This window comes from Sesamum indicum, linkage group LG6, assembly GCF_000512975.1.
Source record: "Sesamum indicum cultivar Zhongzhi No. 13 linkage group LG6, S_indicum_v1.0, whole genome shotgun sequence".
NCBI lineage: Eukaryota > Viridiplantae > Streptophyta > Magnoliopsida > Lamiales > Pedaliaceae > Sesamum > Sesamum indicum.
Window position 1 is genome coordinate 9801557 of NC_026150.1, and position 22572 is coordinate 9824128.

Consider the following 22572-nt stretch of genomic DNA (forward strand, 5'->3'; position numbering starts at 1 on the left):
TTTTATATTTTTTAAAATTTTTAATTATTCCAATGATGTAGAAAATATTACGTATAAAATATTAAGTGGTTAAAATAAAATATATTTGTATTTAAAAATCAAATACTTAAAAACAAGACAAAATACTTAGAAACAAGAGAAAAACATGGCAAAATAAGCAATGACAAACATTACTTAGATTAAAATATATATATATATATATAAATGATTAATTTAGAGATATGCATCCCTTTTTAATAATAATAGAGCACAAATACATATGTCTCTGATAAAAGTAAATTATACGATGATAATATTACACAATAATTATTGTAAAAGTCATAAAAAATAAAGAAAAAAATTCAGAGACCCCTGTGATAATAGGAATGTTTAAAAAATCTCCTATGAAAATTAAAGTATCAAATACCCCCCGTGATATAAAATAAAATTCAAAAAATCCATCCGTACAGAAATTGAGCCACACGTGCTTTACTCCCTCCGTACAAAAATTGAGCCACACGTGCTTTGACTGCGAATTTGCTGTGAAAATAACTTTTTTTTTTGATATTTTTGCGCTTCTCTCACATCTAATACATATAATATTATATATATTTATCAATAATAAAAGATTATTTTATATAATAATTATTTTATTATATATATAATAAAATATAATTTTAATTAAATTAATTAAAAATTATATTTTAAAAAAAAAAGTGGCGACGAGCTGCTGAAGAGGAGGGTGCGCGCGCTCTCCTCACCCCTGGGTGATGGCCCTCGCCTTGAGTCGCCCAGATTGCATTGCCCAGAAGGGCGATGGGATGAGGGGTGGGGTGGGGTGGGGGGGGCGAAGAAGACGGGCCAGGAATTGTTTTGAATTATATATACATAATTGTATACATAGGGGGGTTATAATTTTTATTTTGAATTTTTTTATAAATTATAATTATATATATTATAAATATATTTTAATAGTTATAATTTATATATATTATAAATCAAAATAATTATATATTAATAGATTTAGTTTGATCGGTTGAGTAGAAGGGAAAATTTAGTTATTATTTCTAAAAAATAGGTTCAAGTTGATTAGGGGGCGGTGTGATTATTATTCATAACATAGGGATAATTTTTTATATTAAAAATTTTATATGGAGATTTTTGATATTTTGATATATCACAGGGGGTCAAAATGAATTTAACCCAAAAAATAAAGAAACATAATATCCCATATTTAACTTATACTAATTGTTAAACGTTAAGTTTCCAATTCAATTTATTAAACACTAGATGTCATGATAGGCTGTCTCTATATGCGTTTAATAAATAATCTTTCGTATTTTAAAATATATTATAAATAAAAAGAAAATATATCAATCAACACATCATATTTCACAATAAACAAATAAAACAAGAAAGAAAACAAGAAAGAGAGAAAGGAATAAAGAAAAGAAAACTAATCTAGAAATATTATCAACACAATAACAAAACCTGTTGCGCGATCTCACAATTCGTTGGTTTTAAGTAAAAAAATGCATTATTTATATATTAGTATAGATATTTTTAAAATTTATTCATGTAGTTAATTGAATATAAAATATATAATTTTAGTATAACATAAATTAAGTTTTATTTTATAAGATTATATGAATGATGTATACACATATATTACCACATCACGATTTGTACATATTTATAATTATTTTTTTGACTCTATTGAGCTTCTAGAAATTTTCATACTATAATATAGTTTATAATAAAATGATAGTTGTGAATCCTAAAATGTAAAAATGTAGAAAGATGCCCAATTGTAAGGGGATGGGCTGCACGAATCCTGTCGGCTTCGCTCTTTTGCAGAAAATCATGGCCAAGTTTTGGCTTTTCATCTGCTCCGGTCAGATCCGTTTGTCTTGGAAGTGTAACTATTTTCCATCCATGACAAAAGCAGCAATATCATAGACATGTATACGTTGATACATTTTCTTAAAAAGACATTTCCAACATATTCGATCTAGAACAAGTCAAGAGAAATAAATACAAATAAATTGGGTGAAAACAGAGCAGAAATGGTCATGAATATGCTCATCTGATGGTTCTAGTTCCAAACACAAAGTGGTGATACCAAACCATTTATCTGTATCTATATACTATTATAAAAGAAAATTTTGTTTTTTGAATAATCAAATTATCCCTTAATTCAAATCTTTCCTTCAAAGAAAATTTGGTTGAAATAGAAATTTTAATATTTTTTAATAATAGATAAATATAATTTTTTCCTCTCTCAACCCACTTTATGTTTCTCTTTCACGTTACTTCTTCATATTCTTTTTTTTTTCCCTCACAATCTTCCATATTTTTAATAAATCCAAAATTATAATTTATTTTTTTCTCTCACCTTACTCCACGTTTCTTTCTTCTCATTTTCTCACATCATGATTGTTTTTCCCACAATTTTTTTTTTCTCTTCTTCTCACAATATAGTTCTTTTTATATGCTTGTGGGGATCGCGTGCTGCAACGACAAATCTTAACAAATAACAAGGTTTACAAAAATTTTTTGTTTAAAAAAATAAAATAGGTGACATAATTCTTTACATACATGCTGTGTGTATAGATCAAAGAAAATAAAAAATGTGTTGGAGTTTAAAATAAAAAAAATTAATTCATCCCCTTACTACCAATTAAGTTCACTATTTATATCCACTTGCATTTAGATATTACTACACAAAGACATACTCAACAAGTGCAAAGAAAACTTTGTCTAGCAACAAAGATGAATTTGCAAGTTGATTACGCTCTCACTGTGGCTGTTGTCATACTCACATTCACCATTCTTTGGTCCATTCAAAAGTTGGTCAAATCAAGCAAGCGGAGGCCTTCTTTGCCTCCAGGGCCGTCGGGCTTGCCAATCGTTGGTTATTTGCCGTTTCTTCGCAAAGATTTGCACCATCAGTTCACAGAATTGGCCTGTAAATATGGCCCAATCTACAAGTTGTGGATTGGGAACAAGCTCTGGACTGTGATCAACTCACCGTCTCTAGTAAAAGAGGTGGTCCGTGATCATGACACGATCTTTGCCAATCGAGACATCACCGTTGCAGCACGCATTGGCTCTTATGATTTCAATGACATTGCCTGGTCTCCTTATGGCTCTCAATGGCGCAACCTGAGAAAACTATTTGTACGAGAAATGCTAAGCAACACTAACTTGGTGGCCTCCTACGATCTTCGGAAAGAAGAGGTTAGAAAAGCTGTCAAAGAAATTTATTCTAAGATTGGGACACCCATCGACATTTGTGAATTGGCTTTCAAGATCGATCTCAATGTTATAATAAACTTGATCTGGGGGGGCAAGATTCAGGGCGTGAGGCGGGATCGAATTCTTGCCGGCTTGTTACCCGTGATCGCTGAGATGCTAGATTTGCTGTTGAAGCCTAACATCTCTGATTATTTTCCAATCTTAGCCAGATTTGATATTCAAGGAGTTGAGAAGGAAATGACTACTCTTCTGCACAGGGTTGATGAGATCACTGAAGATACTATCGACGAACGAATGAAGAATTCTTCTAAAAAATCAGAGGCTGCAACAACTAAGAATAATGGTCGGACAGACTTTCTGCAAATCCTTGTAGACCTCATGCAGGATGAAGATAATAAGGAATCACTTGGAAAAGCACAAATAAAAGCCATGTTAATTGTAGGCACTTATATTATTTTCTCTCATATTTTTTTTCCCACTATAGCTACCATATTTCTTTGTCTAACAATATATATATTCCTGAAAAACAGAATATTCTAGTTGGTGGGACGGACACTTCGTCAACGACAATCGAGTGGGTCATGGCTGAGCTATTGTGCCATCCGAAAGTGATGGAAAAGGTGCAAAATGAATTAGACGAAGTTGTGGGATTGAACAATACAGTGGAAGAGTCCCATATCCCAAAATTGGCGTACTTAGATGCTGTCCTGAAGGAGACTTTACGCCTTCATCCAATTGGACCCTTCTTGACCCCAAGAACTCCAAGTCGGTCTTGCACTATTGGAGGATACACTATCCCCAAGGATTCTACCGTCTTTCTTAATGTTTGGACTATTCAAAGGAACCCTCTTGCTTGGGAAAATCCATTGGAATTTAAGCCCGAGAGATTCTTAGACAACACAATAAAATGGGATTTTAGCGGCAACAATTTCAACTATATCCCATTTGGATCTGGAAGAAGGGTCTGCGCTGGTCTACCTCTAGCTGAAAGGATGGTTAGATTTGTTTTGGCCTCACTCTTACACTCATTTGAGTGGCATCTACCAGAGGGGGAGAAGCTCGATATGTCCGATAAGTTGATGATGGCATTAAGAAAGAAAATACCACTCCGTGCTGTACCTATTCCCAGATTATCCAATTTTGATTTGTACAAGTAATTTCATGTTCTTGATGATTGTTGTAAGTTTATAGAATGATCTACTACATCTTGAATAAATGCTAAGAATAAAATACGAGGTTTTGATGTATATACGGAGCTCATGATTAGATCTTATATAAGTTACATCGTTTCCTGCATGGAACTCATGATTTAATTTTACGATCTTTCATGCATGGAACTCATAATGTGTTGCAGTTCCCCATGAATTCATAAAGAAGTTGTCATAACATTACAAAATAGTAAAAATACCTAACCAAATAAAATATACCTGGTAGCAGCTTTACAGTTGAATTATAAAATTCATACACAAATAATACTAAATTTTAAGAAGCATATGTCTACAGTACTATCTCATAGGTGCGAACAAAATACACCTTAACCGTGAATTAATCAAATTTCAAGCATACATCTACCACCATACAGTGCCTAGAACAAATATGTCGTTTTACTATGATTAATTATCATTGTTAGAGGTCTAAAAATTATAATGGATACTAATTTATCACGATTGAACAACGGCTATTAGTTATTATTTTTGCAATTGAAGCCAAAATATTTATTACAATTAAAAAGTTTAGCATATATTTTGAGGCTAACCACCTAATCATCATGTAATTATAGATGTGACAATATCATGAATAAGCTCCATTTTATCGAGTGAAATTTATTATATTTTTAAATAGAAAAGGTGAAGATATTAGTTTTTATCCAAAATAATATAATCACTACTATGTTTTTTCTTTTTTATATTCTTCAATACGGTCGTATTCCCCAATTCATTAATCCATTAATTGTAACCCACATTTTAACGATTTGATCAAAATCATAACATTTTAAAAAAAATAAAAAATTAAATCGTGCCTCCAAATATTTAAGAACTAAAACCAAATTTCACCTTAGGTATAGGGGCCAAAAGTGTAACTTTACCCAGTTCGCCTCCCTCCAAATTGAAAGGTATTTAAAAAAATAAGAATTGTGCAGGATTATAAATTAAGTAATATAAAAATAAACCACAAACTTTATAAAATCTTATGCTACACTAATATGGAGAATTATTAGTGTTGGTAAATTTTTACTTTTTTATTGATGAAAGTGAAAACTTCAAACTTTTCAATAATTAATCTGAAAAATCTGATGGTCTATTGTCTCAATCTGATGGTCTATTGTCTATTGGCACGAGATACTAATTAATTAACTTATAAAATTTAGGTTAAATAGTTTTCCACCATTAAAGTATGTCAATAGTTGCATTTATCCCCTTAAACTATAAAATCTGGAAAAAATTCTCCCAATAAGAGATAATTGTGATTTTGATCCTCAAACAAAATCGCTTATACAATTTTGATCTTCTGTTGAATTTCATGTACTTAAAGTAAGAAGAAATGCAAGAACAAGCCATTGCAGAGAAAATCTTCTCTAATTTTCTATATTGATTCTCATCGAATCAACAATGAAGGTATACAAGGTGTTCAATATACAATGGGTGTAACCACCCCAACTAACTAACCAAGTTTGTTACATAAAAGACAAAAAAAAATCTATCAGAAAATTTCTATCTCGTATCTAGCACATCTGCTGACGTGGCATGTGCAACCTCAGTAATAACGACCTTATGGAGAGTTGCAATGTGGCTACGTTCTGATTGGTAGGCTCAGGTGCGATCTCACGATGACTGTCATGGACCGCTACCTCAACAAATGTGACCTAATGTTCGACCTCAAAGTTACAAGTCTGAGAGGTGGAATTCTCAACATTCTCAAATAATTTGAGGCTGTAGTTTTAGTCCTTAAAATATTTATTTTTGATATTTTTAGTCCTTGTAAACAAAACCGTTAAAATTATCGGAAGTTTCGTTTAAAGGAAAAAAAATAACCATTTTCCCCCATTTCTCCTGAGAAAAAACTAGAAAGAAGCTTCAACAAATAATCTTAAAATGTGGCGCCCGCTTCCCAAACTTTTGTGGAAATCGGGCCAAAGTTTTGGTTTTTTATTCCAAACACCACATGATGGTTCATATTCCAAACACATAGTGAAGGTCGTGTTTGGATCATAATTTTTAATAAATAAAATTGAAACTGCAATCATTGTTTTCAGTGTACATTTAATTATATAATATATATATAATACAAATTGTAGTTGTTGAGCCAAACACAACAAAAAATTATAAGGACAATTGTTGAATTCAATGACTGATCCAACGAGCAATAAGTTTTTTATCGTATCTCCACGTACTTTAATGAGTGTTACTTTATATAGTAAATTGTCACTATAAATAATTTAATACGCAATTATGACAAATTGTAATAATTATATTTTTCTGTATCTCAATATACACACAAAAATTTAATGACAACTTTGGCATACTTTTTCGATATATATAAATATTTGTGTAACTTAATAGACATAATCAACGACAATTTTAATATATAAGTTCACATTATTATTCGCTAGCTAATATCATGGTAGAAACATCGTCAAGAGTCAAAATTCAAGCACTCACAATGAAGACTGATTGAAACTATGAAAAGGTTAAAAAATAAAATGCACTTTAACATTTTGAAAACACTTGGCATTGGTGCATGTGTTCTTCAATCACATAATATTTTTCCTTCATGTATCAAATATTTGTAATAATTGTTACAAACATTACAATGAATACAAATATTATAGTATAATTAAATTTTTACTTCACTTTAAGTAAGTAGTTGTAATTTAAGTATCCTCATTATATTAATATTGTATTAAATTGAGTTATTATTTTGTATATTAAGATAAGTTATTATATATATCTAATATAAAAAATTTTGGTTGATTCAATTCAACAGATACATCAATATAACGACGATAGATTTATTAAAACGTTGATTATAATTAGAAAAATATTTAACAAATACATCAATTTTAATATTGATTATCATTAAAAAATATTTAAATAATTACAATATAAATATTAATAATAATAATACATATATAATATTTATTAAGAAAAAAGAAAACAAGGCTGTCAGCCATGATGTCTTGGTTGGAATCCGTAACTTGAAGTCGCAGATTAGAGCTGCGGTCCTTTTTTAAAATAAAGAAAAATTGATGTCCGTTATTTAAATTATACATATTAGTTTAAATATTTTTTATTATTGGAATCCACAACTTGAAGTTGCGGATTCCAACCACGGGCTCTTATTTAAAATTAGCAAAAATAAATTGATGTCCACGACTTCTTATATTTATATTATACGTATTATTTTAGATATATTTTTATTATTTTTTTTTTTTATATAATAAAAAAATAATTAAAGGAACTCACTTGAATTCAATAGGAGTCTCGCTAGAAGGAAGATCAACTAAGTAGCAAGTGTGAGTTGTTCAATGGCGTGAAGCTCCTCAGACTTTGTTTGCTGTCAGAGATGTTAGTACGTAGTAGCCTCATGATAAGAGTGGGGTTCATGGAAGGAAACAACGTTGGGAAACAATGATAATATTTAAGGTGGTGAAGAGTTTCTCTTACCCGATTGGAACGACGAAGAGCTGGAACTAGATTATCAATTGAATTTCGACAAGGTAGAGAACATAGTGTTTTCCCAAATGGTACATATCATGTTACAAGAATTAGGATCCCAACAACGATAACTTTTATGTTCAATTCCATAACCCCAAAAACAACACAAACGAGTACGAGGTTCAAGTTCTGTATGTTCATTGGAATTAAGAAAAACAAAACAAGCACAACCAAAAACTTTGAGACTTGCTAGATTTGTATGTTCATTTGAATTTAACAGACGCGGTTAATTTGTTTATAAAATTACCTTTATATTCTTGCTTCATATATATTATTTTTTATTTTAATAATCGTTGGATCTTCTTTAGTTAAATAGTGATCATCAGATCTTATCAATTAATTTCAATCGTTAAATTTCAAAAAATAAAAGGTTTAAATTCAATAAATTATTTAACTTGTATTATATATAAATAATTCAAATTTATAAAAAAAATATTATTATATATATAAAAAATAAATAAGGATACAAATATAATTCACTAGAAAAAAATATGATTTTTCACTATGGTTAATTACTATAGCCAAAAGAAGAAAATCATGGCAAATATAAATCAACCACGGCTTCGCAATGGTCATTAGCCATTGTTTCTGCAAGTGTGGCGAAAACATTAGCCGTAGCAAAATCATGGTGAACATTTTGGCTCTGGCTAAAAATAAGGGTAAAATTAATTAATCGTGGTAAAAATTTAAGTTTTTATTTTGATTTTGTTTAACTATAGTTAATAGTATTGATTTACCACGACTTTTAAGTAATAGTTAAGCACTAGAAAAAGTATAATTTTTCACTATGATTAATTACTATAGCTAAAAGAAAAAATTCATGGCAAATACAAATTAACTATTGTTTTGCAACGGTCAGTAGCCGTTATTTCTATGAGTGTGGCCAAAATTATAGCAAATATTTTGGCTATATAGCTAAAAATTATGGTAAATATTGATTAAATATGATAAAAATATAAATTTTTGCTTTGATTTTATTTAATCGTGGTTAATAGTATTGATTTATCACGATTTTCAAGCCATAATCATTTATAGTGTAGCGAAAAGTCAATATTTTTTCTAGTGGTTATTTATAATATTGCAAAAACTCAATTCTTTTAATAGTGATTTTATTACTGAAAATTTTAAAGAATCTAAAAATTGAGCTTGAATTGCATGAAATCTTATGGGGGTGTTTAATAGTTTTATTCTAAAATCCAACAGAAGTAAACTATTATTTTTTTCATAAAGATAAATTACTCATTTATAATATCACAGGAGAATAAATTACATTTAATTCATTCGCTTAACCATTTCAATGTTGATATATATAAATATATTTTGCAACTTAAAACATGTTATGAGTGACAATTTTAATATCATCACATCATTTTCGGTGGCTAATAATACGTTCTCTCAAAATGTCTCTGTTTCCATCAGCCCCGACATTGCTGGAAGTTTCCCTAAATTTGAGGTGCTAAAGTGGAACGCAATTCTTGTAGCAACAGCAACGTGGTCAGAGTCAAAATTCAAGTTTTCCAACATCAGCTACGTGGTTTAGACCAATTTACCCACTTTTGTTTTCAGGACTGGAGGAGTTGGTGTTGTCTCTAACTAGTACAGTCCAAACATGGAAAAATGAAGCCAAGCTGCCGTTATATTCCATCTGGAAATTTATATAGTCACAAAACGGCCATTAATTTAGGAGAAAGGTTCAAAATGCACCTTATTAATTGTTTTGGAAAAAGCATTCAACTCCCTCTACATTGATGTATTTGCCACTTATTTTCATATTTTGGACTATATATTTTTTGATTTTTCTCTTATTTACTAATTTTGAAAGTCGAATTATTGAACTTTGGAATTAAACATGTTCATACCAAAATATACCCATAGATTATGTCCATAAACAACAGGGTCGGATTCGAGTCATACTAAAACTATTTTTTTTTAATTTTAAAATTTACATCAAAACCACACGGTAAAATTTCTTATAATGAATGAAACCATAGTTTGTATATTTTTATAATAACATCACAAGAACATATTACTTAATTAATTTATTAAAAATATTTCAGGCGCTTTTGTTCAATAAAAGTTAAAAATATTGCCATTCAAATTCTAAATGAAAATTAGTTATTATTGAAATTTGTATAATGATATTTGATTTTCTTTAAATAATGAATCGTTATTAATATTAAAAAAAACAAAATTGGGATATATTAGATTTAAGATAAGCACGGATTTCAAAAAAATAAAATAAAAAACATATAAGATAATGATGGCCAATTTAAATCACCCCCTGCCCATTTCTAGAGACCTCTGTCGATACACAAGCATGGCAACTTTTGGCTTTTCATACGTTTTGGTAAAGATCTGCAAGTCTTGACAATTACGCTACTTCCATGACATGCCAAAAGCTCATGATCATAAAAATGTACGGTTATTATATACACATATAGACATGACATAACATTATCATAAGTCAAGACGAGGGGTTCAAACTAACAACAAAATCACTAGAGGAACTTACGTAGGAATGAAGTGGGCATTTTAAAATCTATTTTATATTTAGAGCAAATTATAATGACCTCTCTTGAAATTTGACATAATTACGAATACCTTCTTATTGTTTGAAAAATTACAAATACTCTCTTGATGTTTGATAAAATTATGTAATCTTTGGATGGAAGTGTGAATTGTCAACTTTGCCCTTACCGTATTTTTTTATTTTTAAGAATTAAAAATAAAAAAAATCAAAATGGATGGATGAATTTTTTTTAAAAAAAAATTATCCACTTAATCCATAAAAAAATATTTTTCTAAATAATAAATAAAATTATAGTTTTTAATCCATAAGGGAACTTTGGTCAGTTCACCATAAAAATGAATGGAAATCTAACGGATTGGGCTTAATTGTTAGACGACTATTAAAATTAGAGGGTAGTGGTAATTTTTTAAACAACAATGGAATATTCATAATTATATCAAATTTTAGGGGAGGTCGTTGTAATTTATCCTTATATTTATGACTGGTATGATTTACATATAGGGATACTTATTTCTTTATATTAGGGATTAACCATGTTTTTTCCGAACATAGTATATATTAGTTATTTCCAACATGTTGGGAATCAAATTTTTTGTTTTTTCATTTTCCCTTGTACTAGTTAATTTAATATTTAAGTACTTCTTATATCTAGTATTGAGAATAATTATGTATGAATGGTAATCAAAGAATGATAATTTTTCATATTTTTTATTACTTTTATTAATTTGAAATACTTTTTTCATGAGTATTGAATAAATAATAATAGATGTATTATGATTAAATAGATTAGTCAATTTTGTTGTTCAAATAATTTTTTGTTTTTTTTTGCAGAAAAATATTTTTATATATTTATTGGGTCAATAAATAATTATTTTTTTTCAAATATATATATTCAATAATAGATGAGATGCTTTATAAATTGCTTAAAATCTTTTATAAGCAATGTTAAAAATATTACTTGATGTGGTCAGGAATTGATAGTTCGAAATTAAATCCAATTCTCAACCCAAAAAACCCAAAGTGAAGAAGAGATGCAGATGAGGCCCATAGGCCTGCCTCCTGATGGTAACCTAAGAGATGTGAGGTCCAAAAGAAGGACTTGTGGGCATTAGGCCCAAAGAGCCCAAACAGGAGAAGACCGTGGAGAGCAGGACGTTTCGAGAATGCCTAATGGGACAAACTTCTGTGACGAAGGTACCCCTCTCCTTAGTGAAGTCCCTTGGCCGAACTGGACTCTCTAAAGATCCTCCAACTAACAGATCAACACTCTAGGAAGCTTATCCACTGAAAATTGTCTACTCGATACCTATGGAGGTCAGTCTCCCTCGTCATTGGTAGATTGGGCTATAAAACCCCACCCCAATACTCATCAGCAAGTTTCATCTTCTACACTCAACACAATTCCTGAGTTTTCATCATATTTTGCTATTTTATCCTCATGTTACCCTTTCCTTCAATATTCTTATTTCAATATCTTATACTGATTTGAGCGTCAGAAGTGTTAATTTTTTTTGCAGATTCCATTTACAGGCTTCCAAAATATTTGGCCTATCATAGAACTTGAATTTACACGAAATTGGACCCGGTCGTTTTGCACCCATCACTACTGCTATTCAATTGATTCAATATACTCAATAAAATATGAATAAATATTTTTTTTAAAAAAAAATACTTAAGAAGAAATTTGTCATAAAAGTAACTTCATTCCATTACTAATCATAATTTTTAAATTATCAGTTATGTGAATGTAATAAACTAAGCAATGATCAAAATTATATAATAATCATAAGAATGATGTTCAAATGTGATTTATTTCCCATCCTTATTCCATTCCCACTTACTTCTATTCTTGCATACTTTTCTCATATAATTACTTCTCAAACATGTGGTCAACAATAGCATTTTCAGAATTGCTTATAAAAGATTAATAAGCAATTTATAAACCATCTTATTATTAAATATATATATGTGAAAGAAAATATATTTATTGACTCAATAAACATATAGATACTATTTTTTGCCAATTTTTTTTCAAACAATCAAATGGACTAATATATTTAATTATAATACATCTACCATTATTTCTTCAATACTAGGTGAAATAAATAATATAAATAATTAAATACCAAACTAGCATTACTATACATATTAAACTAATAAGATAACTTTCATTCACCGGAATAACTAATACCATGTTGGCGAGAGAGACGACTAATCTCTTATCTAAGGGAATAAGAATTCTCGTGTGAATAAGTATTCTCAAACCTAGAGTATTCCATTCCCATTCCATTCCTACATACCAATCACTTTTCGACAGTAGCTGTAGATTATATATGGTTATTCGACTAATGCATGATTATTATAGTTATCGACCGTTGCTAGATATAATATTTGATATTAACAATTATAATCGGTTTATGTAATAATTAAATAATAGCTCATCGCTTTCACTTTAAAAGAAAAAGGAAATGATCCGAAGCAACGATACAAGTGTCACTAGAAATCATGAACAATAAATGTGTTTCCTCTGTCAGAAATTAAAATAATTACATCGATACCCCATAAAATTAAGTCTAATTACAAATACACTTTCTGAAGAGATGCTGGTGTACTTTTCTTAAGGGGGTCTACTTGGTAAACTTTTTTCCAACGAGCGTTCTGTTTCCCTTGTCGACAGAAAGGCAGCTGTTATGTATTATAGGCGTTGCTTAGTCGGGTGCATGATATTTATGTGTCCTTTTCCTGGCTCTGCGTTGTCTTTGCTTTGTTTCGTAGCTTTTGGTTCATTTAATTTCCTTTTTGGTTGTATGTCTAGGGTCTTACTGAATGCTCCGTTAGGTAAGTTATTTTTTATTTTAATTCATAAATATTAAAGTATCAATAATTTTATTATTTAATTTTATTCAACAATTTGTTTTCTATGAAAACGCTGTCATTCAACTCCGATCAACAATCAAATATAATATAAAATAATAAGCCATCTATCTTGACTATAAATTCATAACCGCAAATAAACACATACCCACAACTTCATAGAATAAGTACGTAATCAAAATAAATATATATGTCCATTTCTTTTACACCATAACTATATGTAAAAATATAACGACAAATCCACATAACAACAAGATAATCTTGATAAATAACCAATAACTCACGATCAAGTATATACACACACATATATATATATATTCATGTATATATAAAAATTCAATTAAATATACTTACCTCAAATCCCCAAATAATTAGTAAAAGAAGCTAGTTAATGCTTTATTTATCCTCGTGTTCTATATATAAGTTGTAATATGTACAATTAATATATTAAGAATATCGTAAATTTTTATTTAAATTAATATATAAGTTATTTTAATATTTCATTTAAATTTTCATCCACTTCCCTTCTAAATAACTAAATATTCTAGGCTTTCCAAACATCTATCTAACTTATCAATTGATTCATAAAAATTTATTTTATTAATTCTCTCGTATTTTTATAACCATCATTCTTGATAACATCCCTGAATGAATTTATCTGAAAATCTCATATTTCTTTTCATTAAATATAATATTTCTCGAATATAATTTTTAATATTTTAAAAATTGTCTATCAATTCCTTGCTACTATAGAATTTAATTATACACCAGTACATATAATTATGTATTTGGTTAATACATTAGATGAAACTGAGTAAATCAATTATAGTAATAATTAAATATAACAAATGACATAATTTAATTGTCCGTTATAATATTCTTAAAGCAAATGGGATATTTAGAGGGTGTTTGGCTAAGTTTTTTTAAAACATCTTATAAGCTCCTACATCTTTATAAGATGTTTTAGGAGCTTATAAGATGTTGGATCTTATTTTAAAAAATAAGCTTCTAAAATAGTTGGATAAAATAAGATGTTAAAGCTGACAAGATGTGAAAACATGTTATAAGAGTTAAAATGACTAAAATAGACGTGATACGATTAGAATCAAATAAGTTGTTATTTCTTGATATATTTTGCTTTAAAATTTTTGAAACGCTTTTATAAATAGTACACATTAGCTTAATTCCAAATAAAAATTTAATAGATAATTTTTTACAATAATAAAAAAAATAAAATGACGAATTATTACCTAAATCTTTGAATAAAAGTAATATATATTTATATATATATGTACATTCATGCTAGTCGAATATTAATATAAATATATAATTGATTTTCTTTTGTTAATATAATGATTATTTATAGTCGTATAATTTATATTTTTCAGTAAATATAATATCAATATCAATCTTATTTTTATTTAATTATAATAATTTATTATTTAGTAATAAAATATTTTCTCTTTTTCGAATGTTAGAAAAATTAAATATTTATTTTTTAAATTCTAGAGAGATAAAGAGTGTGTGTTTGTGCGCGTTCGCCATAGGCGTCTAAAGGTGGAGTGGAGTCCAAATGATCCCATACCAGGACGTATCTAGAATAGTAGTAATTAGTAAAATAAAAAGACTTGTACAAACGATTGAAGTAACTCCATCCCCAACGGTCCAAAGATGAAAATCTTTATAATATTCTGAACCATTCAATCGATTGGTAGGTCCTAATTATCTGGTTGAGGAAGCACCTTTCAGTTAAGTAAAACCTCAATTCGAAGTGGTGAGTCAGTCTTTGATTCCACGGCAGAGTCAGTGGTAGCTATGCTTTCTCTTTCTACAACACCCAGGGGAAATGCCTCAAAGGGCTGCTTGTCCTTTTGGCTGTTCATAGCTCGAAGGCTCATGGATGGTGTCAAGGGTGATCTATGATCATCTTGGAGTTGGTTTTGGAATTCCATTTTATTGGTCTCCAGAAACTAGAGAAACTAGCAGCCTTAATGGGAGAGTTTTCGTTCGTTCATATGGGTTGATACTATCTCTTTCGGTAGTTATCGCCGTTGAGGACCTTTCTTGACCCTTACCCTTCATGAAATCTCCTTGGAAGTTAGAAGTCAGAATAGATTATGGCGTCAGGCAGAGGATTCTTAGCGTTGATTTAGCATCGTCAGTCAGTACACGAGCATTGTATAGATTATGGCGTATCCCTTGGGTAGAGGGAGAAACCATTTGATGATCCCATGTTGTACTGTACCATACCCTTTATTAATGAAATTTACATTTCCCAAAAAAAAAGTTTTAAAAATTCAGGCATGTTAAAGGATATCGAACCGTGTTTGCCATGAATTGGTTTTGCGCCAAGATCTGGACGGTGCCTCACATCCATAGTCGAAAAGTCACCATTAGCCATCTTTTGGAGGCGTTCAATCCTCATGCTCAACTTACAGCCATCCTCCATCTCTCAGGTCGAATCCACAGAGAAATTTTTCCTCACCTCAGTAGGACTGCCTTTCAGTAGATTCGCCGGCAATAGGACTCTCTTCGAGAGTGGGAGTATAACAGTAGCAGCAGTTATGGCCCCATACCCATGAGCATTGGCGTGAGCAGCTAAGCTAAGGTCGGAAAGGAAGAATGGGTGGTGTACAATTCTTTTCTTTGTGGGATCATTTTCCCCCGAGAGGGAATGAGAAGAATTATAGAATGGATTGCTTCGACCGCTCGAGCCAACTTCTCAGGCGAGGACACTCGAAAGAACGATGTCCAGCCAGAGAGTTGGATAGATGCCCTTAACACATTGACTTGGAAATGGGTATGCGCGCGTGTGTGTGTGTGTGTGAGAGAGAGAGAGAGAGAGTGAGGAGAGTGTGTGTATGAATGACGATATTTTTATCTTATGATATATTAATTTATATAGTTTATAAGATCTTATAAAAAGAAGTTACGAAAGTTAATTTTTTTTTTAAATAGCTTATAAGATCCAAAACAGCTTATAAAATCTTATAAGCTTTTGAAAAAAGAAAAAAATTGTCAAACACTTTATTGGAGCTTATAAACTCTCTAACATCTTATAAGATGTTTTGAGGAGCTTATAATCTTACCAAAACATTCTCATAATTGATCGCTAATCAATAAATAGTGAAACTCATAAAATTTTATAATTAAACATTATATCGGATAGTATAAACTATATTTAATAAATTTATTAATAAAATAATATAATTATATTAATTAACTAATAACATTAGATGCCTTTGCTGCCTAATTCTCTGACCAATTTACCCAACTTTGTTGACTTGATGGTGTTGTTTTCAAGACTGAAGGAGTTGGTGTTGTCTCTACTTAGTGCAGTCCAAACATGCACCCTATAGGAGAAGCCAAACTGTCATGATATTCCATTTGAAAATTTATATAGTCACCAGACCGCCATTGATTTAGGAGAAAGGTTTAAAATGCACCCTATTAATTAATTGTTTTGGAGAAAGCATTTAAATCCCTCCACATTGATGTGTTATTCAATTACACAATTTGCCACTGATTTTCATATTTTGTACTGTATATTATCTTATTTCCTCTCATTTATTAACTTGGAAAGCCCAATCATTAAATTAATACTTAGTTTTATTTTTGTCTCAACTCTAATGGACACGTGAAATGACGTGTCTTGTGATGCACGTTGCACAATTTGGGATCGAGTCTCAGAGTCGGGTACCCTGAGATCGAGTCGCTAAATCCCCTTTTGAGCTTCCTACAAATGGATCATGAGAACAAAACAAACGTTAGGCTTATTGGGTAGTTCCCGACTAAGATCCTCCGATATTTAAGTTAGAAAAATAGGGTCGAAAGTGATCAGTGGAGAACGAGTGAGATTAAGAGAATATGATAAATGCACTTGGTAAATATTCATAAAATGCAAGTATTTATATTGTACGGTACCGCATAGTATGGTGCCACGTGGCATCATCTAGATGCCCTAGTTTCAGGTGATCCAACGGTTATCCCAACGGGCGGGTCAACTGGTCCGGGTTAGGCGGGTCGGACGACCCAACCCGCGTCTTTATGCGTGGATCCTGACCTTTTAACTGCAAATTCCTTTCAAAAGCAGCGGTATTTTAGTGTTTTAGAAATTACCCTCGTCATCTTGAAATTGGAGAAAACACAAAACTAAGTGCTTAATGAATACTTAATCTCTTAGAGTTAGTAAATAAGACAAAAATTAGTCGTAAACTTTGTGGGTGAATATATAGTAGAACTAGGTGGGGTCAGATGCTTTACAAACAAAATTTTGATCCCCAGTCATTGGTTTTAGTGTAGATATAGTTATTAAAGTTTGGTGGTTGTACCAAACACAAATAAAATAAGGGGAGATATATCTTATGAGTCCACTAACAAACTAGAAATAATAATAAAATTATTGAATTCGGTTAGTGACATAACAAGTGTAGTTATAAATTTTGGGAAAAATGCAATTTATTGTCTGTTATATGAAAAATGAGAAAAAAAAAATTTTTTGTGAAAAATTAATAGCAAATTACTTTATGTGTTTTGAAAAAAAAAACAAATTACGTACCCCTATTTAAACCATTGATAGGGGGTAATTTGCTTCATTTTTTAAACACATGGGAGTAATTTGCCAATTTTTTTTTTTACATGAGGGGTATTTGCTCATTTTACATAACACAGGCGATAAATTACATTTAACCCTATAATTTTTTTGTGAGCTATTTCAATGGATTTAATTACAGTGTCAGTACAATAAAAGGCAACATTAATGATAAAGTATTAATAATAATTTTAAATTATCACGAAAACTGTATATTAAAAAAAATAATTTTGATCATATCATAATATAATTAATGGTGATCATATTTATAGATAAAGTTATCGTATCACGAGAACTGTATAAAGTTATCATTATAGATAATTATCAATACATATCACTGCAAAAAAATATGGTGAAAATTTAATATATATATATATATGTGTGTATATATTTCTAGTGTTTCTACCCACCAGACCTTGGTTGCTGAAGGGGAACGCAGTTCTTGTAGCAACGTCGTCAACAATCAAAGTCAGCTTTTCCAAGTAACAATATCATGAGCTACGTTGTTCGGATGACTTTTCTTGAGTTGATAGTGTAGTTCTTCCCGACAAAAAAATATAATATTTGTGCCAGTTTTAATATGGTGACTAAAAATATATATTAAATGATAATAATTTGATCTTATCACTATATAATTATTAGTGATAAAAATTATGTACAGAGTTGTCACTACAGATAATGAGTAACCTATATAGCGGCAACAACATAAATATAATGACAATGAGTAATTATTATCACTATACAATTTATTGTTTTTAGTGTAATGCACAAGTTTTTGTTGCAATATCTTGGCAATAATGGTTTTTACAATATATAGTGTCATTTAAAACTTTAAATTCTTATTATGAGAAAATAATTTTTTTTATCATTAAATATATGGGTGAATAGCAATTTATTCCCTGTGATATTTAAAATGAGCACATTATCTCCCTATGAAAAAAAATTGCAATTTACCCCCCTACACTTTTTAAAATGAAACAATTTACCTCCCTGTAGGGAGGTAAATTGCTTCATTTTAAAAATCATAGGGGGTAAATTGTTGTATTTTAAAAAATACAGGGAGGTAAATTGTTATTTATTTTTTTATAATGGGGTAATTTGCACATTTGTAATATCACAAGGGGTTGCTAAAATTTTTTCTCTAAATATATATAATTAGTGATAATTTTAGAATAATTTAATCTCTTTTATTGCTAATATTCAATTTTTTTTTGGGTGCGTGAGTTGATGTCATTTGAAGATTTTGGGGGAGTTGGTGTTGTTTCTTCCCAGCCATCAGGTTAGACAATGAAAAATGTTATTCCACGTATAGTTTTTAGTATTCTTCAATCCGAACAAGGATAAATGGAGCCAAACATGTCCTAAGATTTGCAGTTACTGCCAAGAAACTTAAGAGTATTATTCATCTCCCTTGCATCTAGGCACCAGGACATACTCAAAAAGTACAAAGAAACTTTGCCTAAGGTTAGCAACAAAGATGAATCTGCCAGCTGATTCAGCTCTCATACTGGCAGCTCTGGTACTCATATTCTCCATCCTTTGGCCCATTCTGAAGTTGATCAACTCAGGCAAGAAAACGCCTTTCTTGCCTCCAGGGCCAGGTGGCTTGCCAATCCTCGGCTACTTGCCGTTTCTTCGCAGTGATTTGCATCATCAGTTTACAGAATTGGCTGGTAAGTACGGCCCAATCTACAAGCTCCGGCTTGGGAACAAACTTTGCACCGTGATCAGCTCCCCGTCTCTCATAAAAGAGGTGCTTCGCAATCACGACACGATCTTCGCCAACCGAGACACCACCGTTGCAGCACGCATCGCCACTTATGACTTCAATGACATTGCCTGGTCCCCATATGGCTCTCAGTGGCGCAACCTGAGAAAACTATTTGTACGAGAAATGCTAAGTAATACCAACCTTGAGGCCACCTACAATCTTAGGAAAGAAGAGGTTAGAAAAGCTGTCAAAGAAATCTATTCCAAGATCGGGACACCCATGGACATCTGTGAATTGGCTTTCAAGATTGATCTCAATGTTATAATAAACTTGATCTGGGGTGGCAAGATTCAGGGCGAGAGGCGGGACAGGATTCTTAACAGCTTATTGCCGGTGCTTGCTGATATGCTAGATTTACTGGTAAAGCCTAACATCTCTGATTTTTTTCCAGTCTTAGCCAGGTTTGATATCCAAGGAGTTGCAAAAGAAATGACTACTCTTCTAGAAAGGGTGGAGGGGATCACTAAAGATGCTATCGATGAACGAATGAAAAATCCTTCTAATAAAATGAAGGCTGTAGTAACTAAGAAAGACAGGCGAACAGATTTTCTGCAAATCCTCGTAGACCTTATGCAGGAGGAGGATAATAAGGAATCACTTGGGGAAGCACAGATAAAAGCCATGTTAATAGTAAGCACTTAATTATTTCCTCTAACGTTTTCGCTCACTACAGCTACCACATTTCTTTGTCTAACAAAATATCTATTTCTTGCAAAAATCAGAACATTCTAGTTGGTGGAACAGATACTTCATCGACTACGATTGAGTGGGTTATGGCAGAGCTATTGTGCCACCCAAAAGTGATGGAAAAGGTGCAAAATGAATTAAACGACGTTGTGGGATTGAACAATATTGTAGAAGAGTTCCACATCTCGAAACTGGAGTACTTGGATGCCGTTCTGAAGGAAACTTTACGCCTTCATCCAATAGGACCCTTCTTAACCCCAAGAACTCCAAGTCAAACTTGCACTGTTGGAGGATACACTATCCCCAAGGATTCAACTGTCTTTCTAAATGTTTGGTCTATTCAAAGGGATCCTCTAGCTTGGGAAGATCCATTGGAATTTAAGCCAGAGAGATTCTTAGGCAACACAACAAAATGGGATTTTAGCGGCAATAATTTCAATTATATCCCATTTGGATCCGGGAGGAGGGTTTGCGCTGGTCTACCACTAGCAGAAAGGATGATCAGATATGTGTTGGCCTCACTCTTGCATTCATTTGAGTGGAAACTACCGGAAGGGGAAAAGCTTGACATGTCTGATAAGTTAGTGATGGCTTTGAGGAAGAAAATACCACTAACTGCTGTGCCTATTCCAAGGTTATATAATTCGGATTTGTACGAGTAATTTCGTACACTTGATTACTATTGTAGGATTATAGGATAATCTATGTACTTCATGCTTGATAAATATATGCTTTGAGCATGGAAGTCATGATTTGATTTTTCTTTACATCTGAAAATCATTTCATGAATTTCATCTTTGTTTTCATGAGCCTACCTTGATTAGTATGGGTCTCCTATACTCTATTATTTCTTGATTAGAAAATCATTGGTCAATGTATGATAGTGACTAGGCGTGGGGTCTGATAGGTCGACTGATTAATCGAGAAAGTAAAGGAAATAACTATAGAGACTATGAGTTCATTCGATTCACTGTACATGCACTGGACTCAATTTGAAAATAATTGATGATGGGACATCACTTGCATGAGCAAATTTGGCCATAAAGGTGGGGCTTTATGATGTGTCGTTGGACCCAACGCCTGTCATGATTAGTCGATTTTTGGAATTAATGGGTTAATTTAAAAAATAATTAATTAATGTTATTAATATTATACTATTATTATTATCAAGTCACAAGAGTTATGAACCATAACTAACATAAACGGTAAGACTCACTTGGAAAAGTTCATCTCATAGTACTTGATTTGTTCAATGATCAAGTTGATTTATGAACTAACAAGATTAATTCATGGCAATATGCAATTTTAATTCAAGGCGTTGAATTATGTAGAAACTTAATTCACTAGTGTAGCTAGTTTAGTTTGGACTCAATATTAATAGGTTTAATTAATTTGTGGAAAATTTAATTAAATTAATTTATGCATATCAAAATCAAAAAGATGAAGTCCGAAAGTAGGATGGTAACAAGTCGAGTTTAGGATAAGTTTATCGAAATTTTGAGATCGGACCTTTCAAGAAATTTTTAGACTCAAGACTTATCAGTCCCAAACACGAGATCTGGCGAGTTTAACCCAATAGACTCAATTTAATATTTTTTAAATATTAAAAAATAATTCTACCATAATTCTATAAATTTGAAACAATAACATTATTGAAGGGTTATTCGTTTTTTATAAATTTATATGTATATGTTTTAAGTGTTAAAATATTAAAAATTTTAAAATATGTAGTACTTATATATATATAATGCTTATAAAGTATTTAAATTATTATTTTAATTTATAAAAAATATTATTTGTATGTACTATGTGTAAGTATAAGTAATATATACACATTTTCTTTCATAGATGTATAACTATATTTATTAAAGAATTAAAAGGACTACGTTTGGTCCTGATCCGAGTCCAAAATACTAAGACTCGGGACTTTGAAACCCACACTAAACCTACACAAGAGGGAAGAACAAAATTAATTGATTGGATCAATTAAATTAAATCTTAATTAATAATTGAACAAATTAATTCAGATTATACTTAGATTGATGAATTTAGATCTAATAAAAGAATTTAATTAGAGAAATAATGTATAAAAAAAAGTTAAAATTCATCAATATCATAAGGATAGTTTAAATTTTGAGTTGAAGAATTAACATCCATTAAATTTATA

The 22572-nt window shown here is 30.7% G+C and overlaps 2 protein-coding genes across 2 annotated transcripts; both read left to right on the forward strand.

Moving 5' to 3' along the window:
* LOC105164422 (geraniol 8-hydroxylase-like) lies at positions 2628–4484 on the forward strand. Its single transcript, XM_011083074.2, has 2 exons — positions 2628–3675; positions 3768–4484. Exons 1-2 carry the CDS (start codon positions 2752–2754, stop codon positions 4392–4394), a joined length of 1551 nt encoding a protein of 516 aa, XP_011081376.2. The 5' UTR covers positions 2628–2751; the 3' UTR covers positions 4395–4484.
* On the forward strand, positions 19218–21252 carry LOC105164423 (cytochrome P450 76C1-like). Its single transcript, XM_011083075.2, has 2 exons — positions 19218–20348; positions 20441–21252. The coding sequence occupies exons 1-2, from the start codon at positions 19425–19427 to the stop codon at positions 21065–21067; spliced, it is 1551 nt and encodes a 516-aa protein (XP_011081377.1). The 5' UTR covers positions 19218–19424; the 3' UTR covers positions 21068–21252.

What these genes read in the sequence shown, in the direction of transcription:
- LOC105164422 (XM_011083074.2), top strand. Translation starts at nt 2,752, where the DNA reads ATGAATTTGCAAGTTGATTACGCTCTCACTGTGGCTGTTGTCATACTC. An exon ending in AAATAAAAGCCATGTTAATT is followed by an intron (nt 3,676 to 3,767) that starts GTAGGCACTTAT and finishes CCTGAAAAACAG; the next exon opens with AATATTCTAGTTGGTGGGAC.
- LOC105164423 (XM_011083075.2), top strand. Translation starts at nt 19,425, where the DNA reads ATGAATCTGCCAGCTGATTCAGCTCTCATACTGGCAGCTCTGGTACTC. An exon ending in AGATAAAAGCCATGTTAATA is followed by an intron (nt 20,349 to 20,440) that starts GTAAGCACTTAA and finishes TGCAAAAATCAG; the next exon opens with AACATTCTAGTTGGTGGAAC.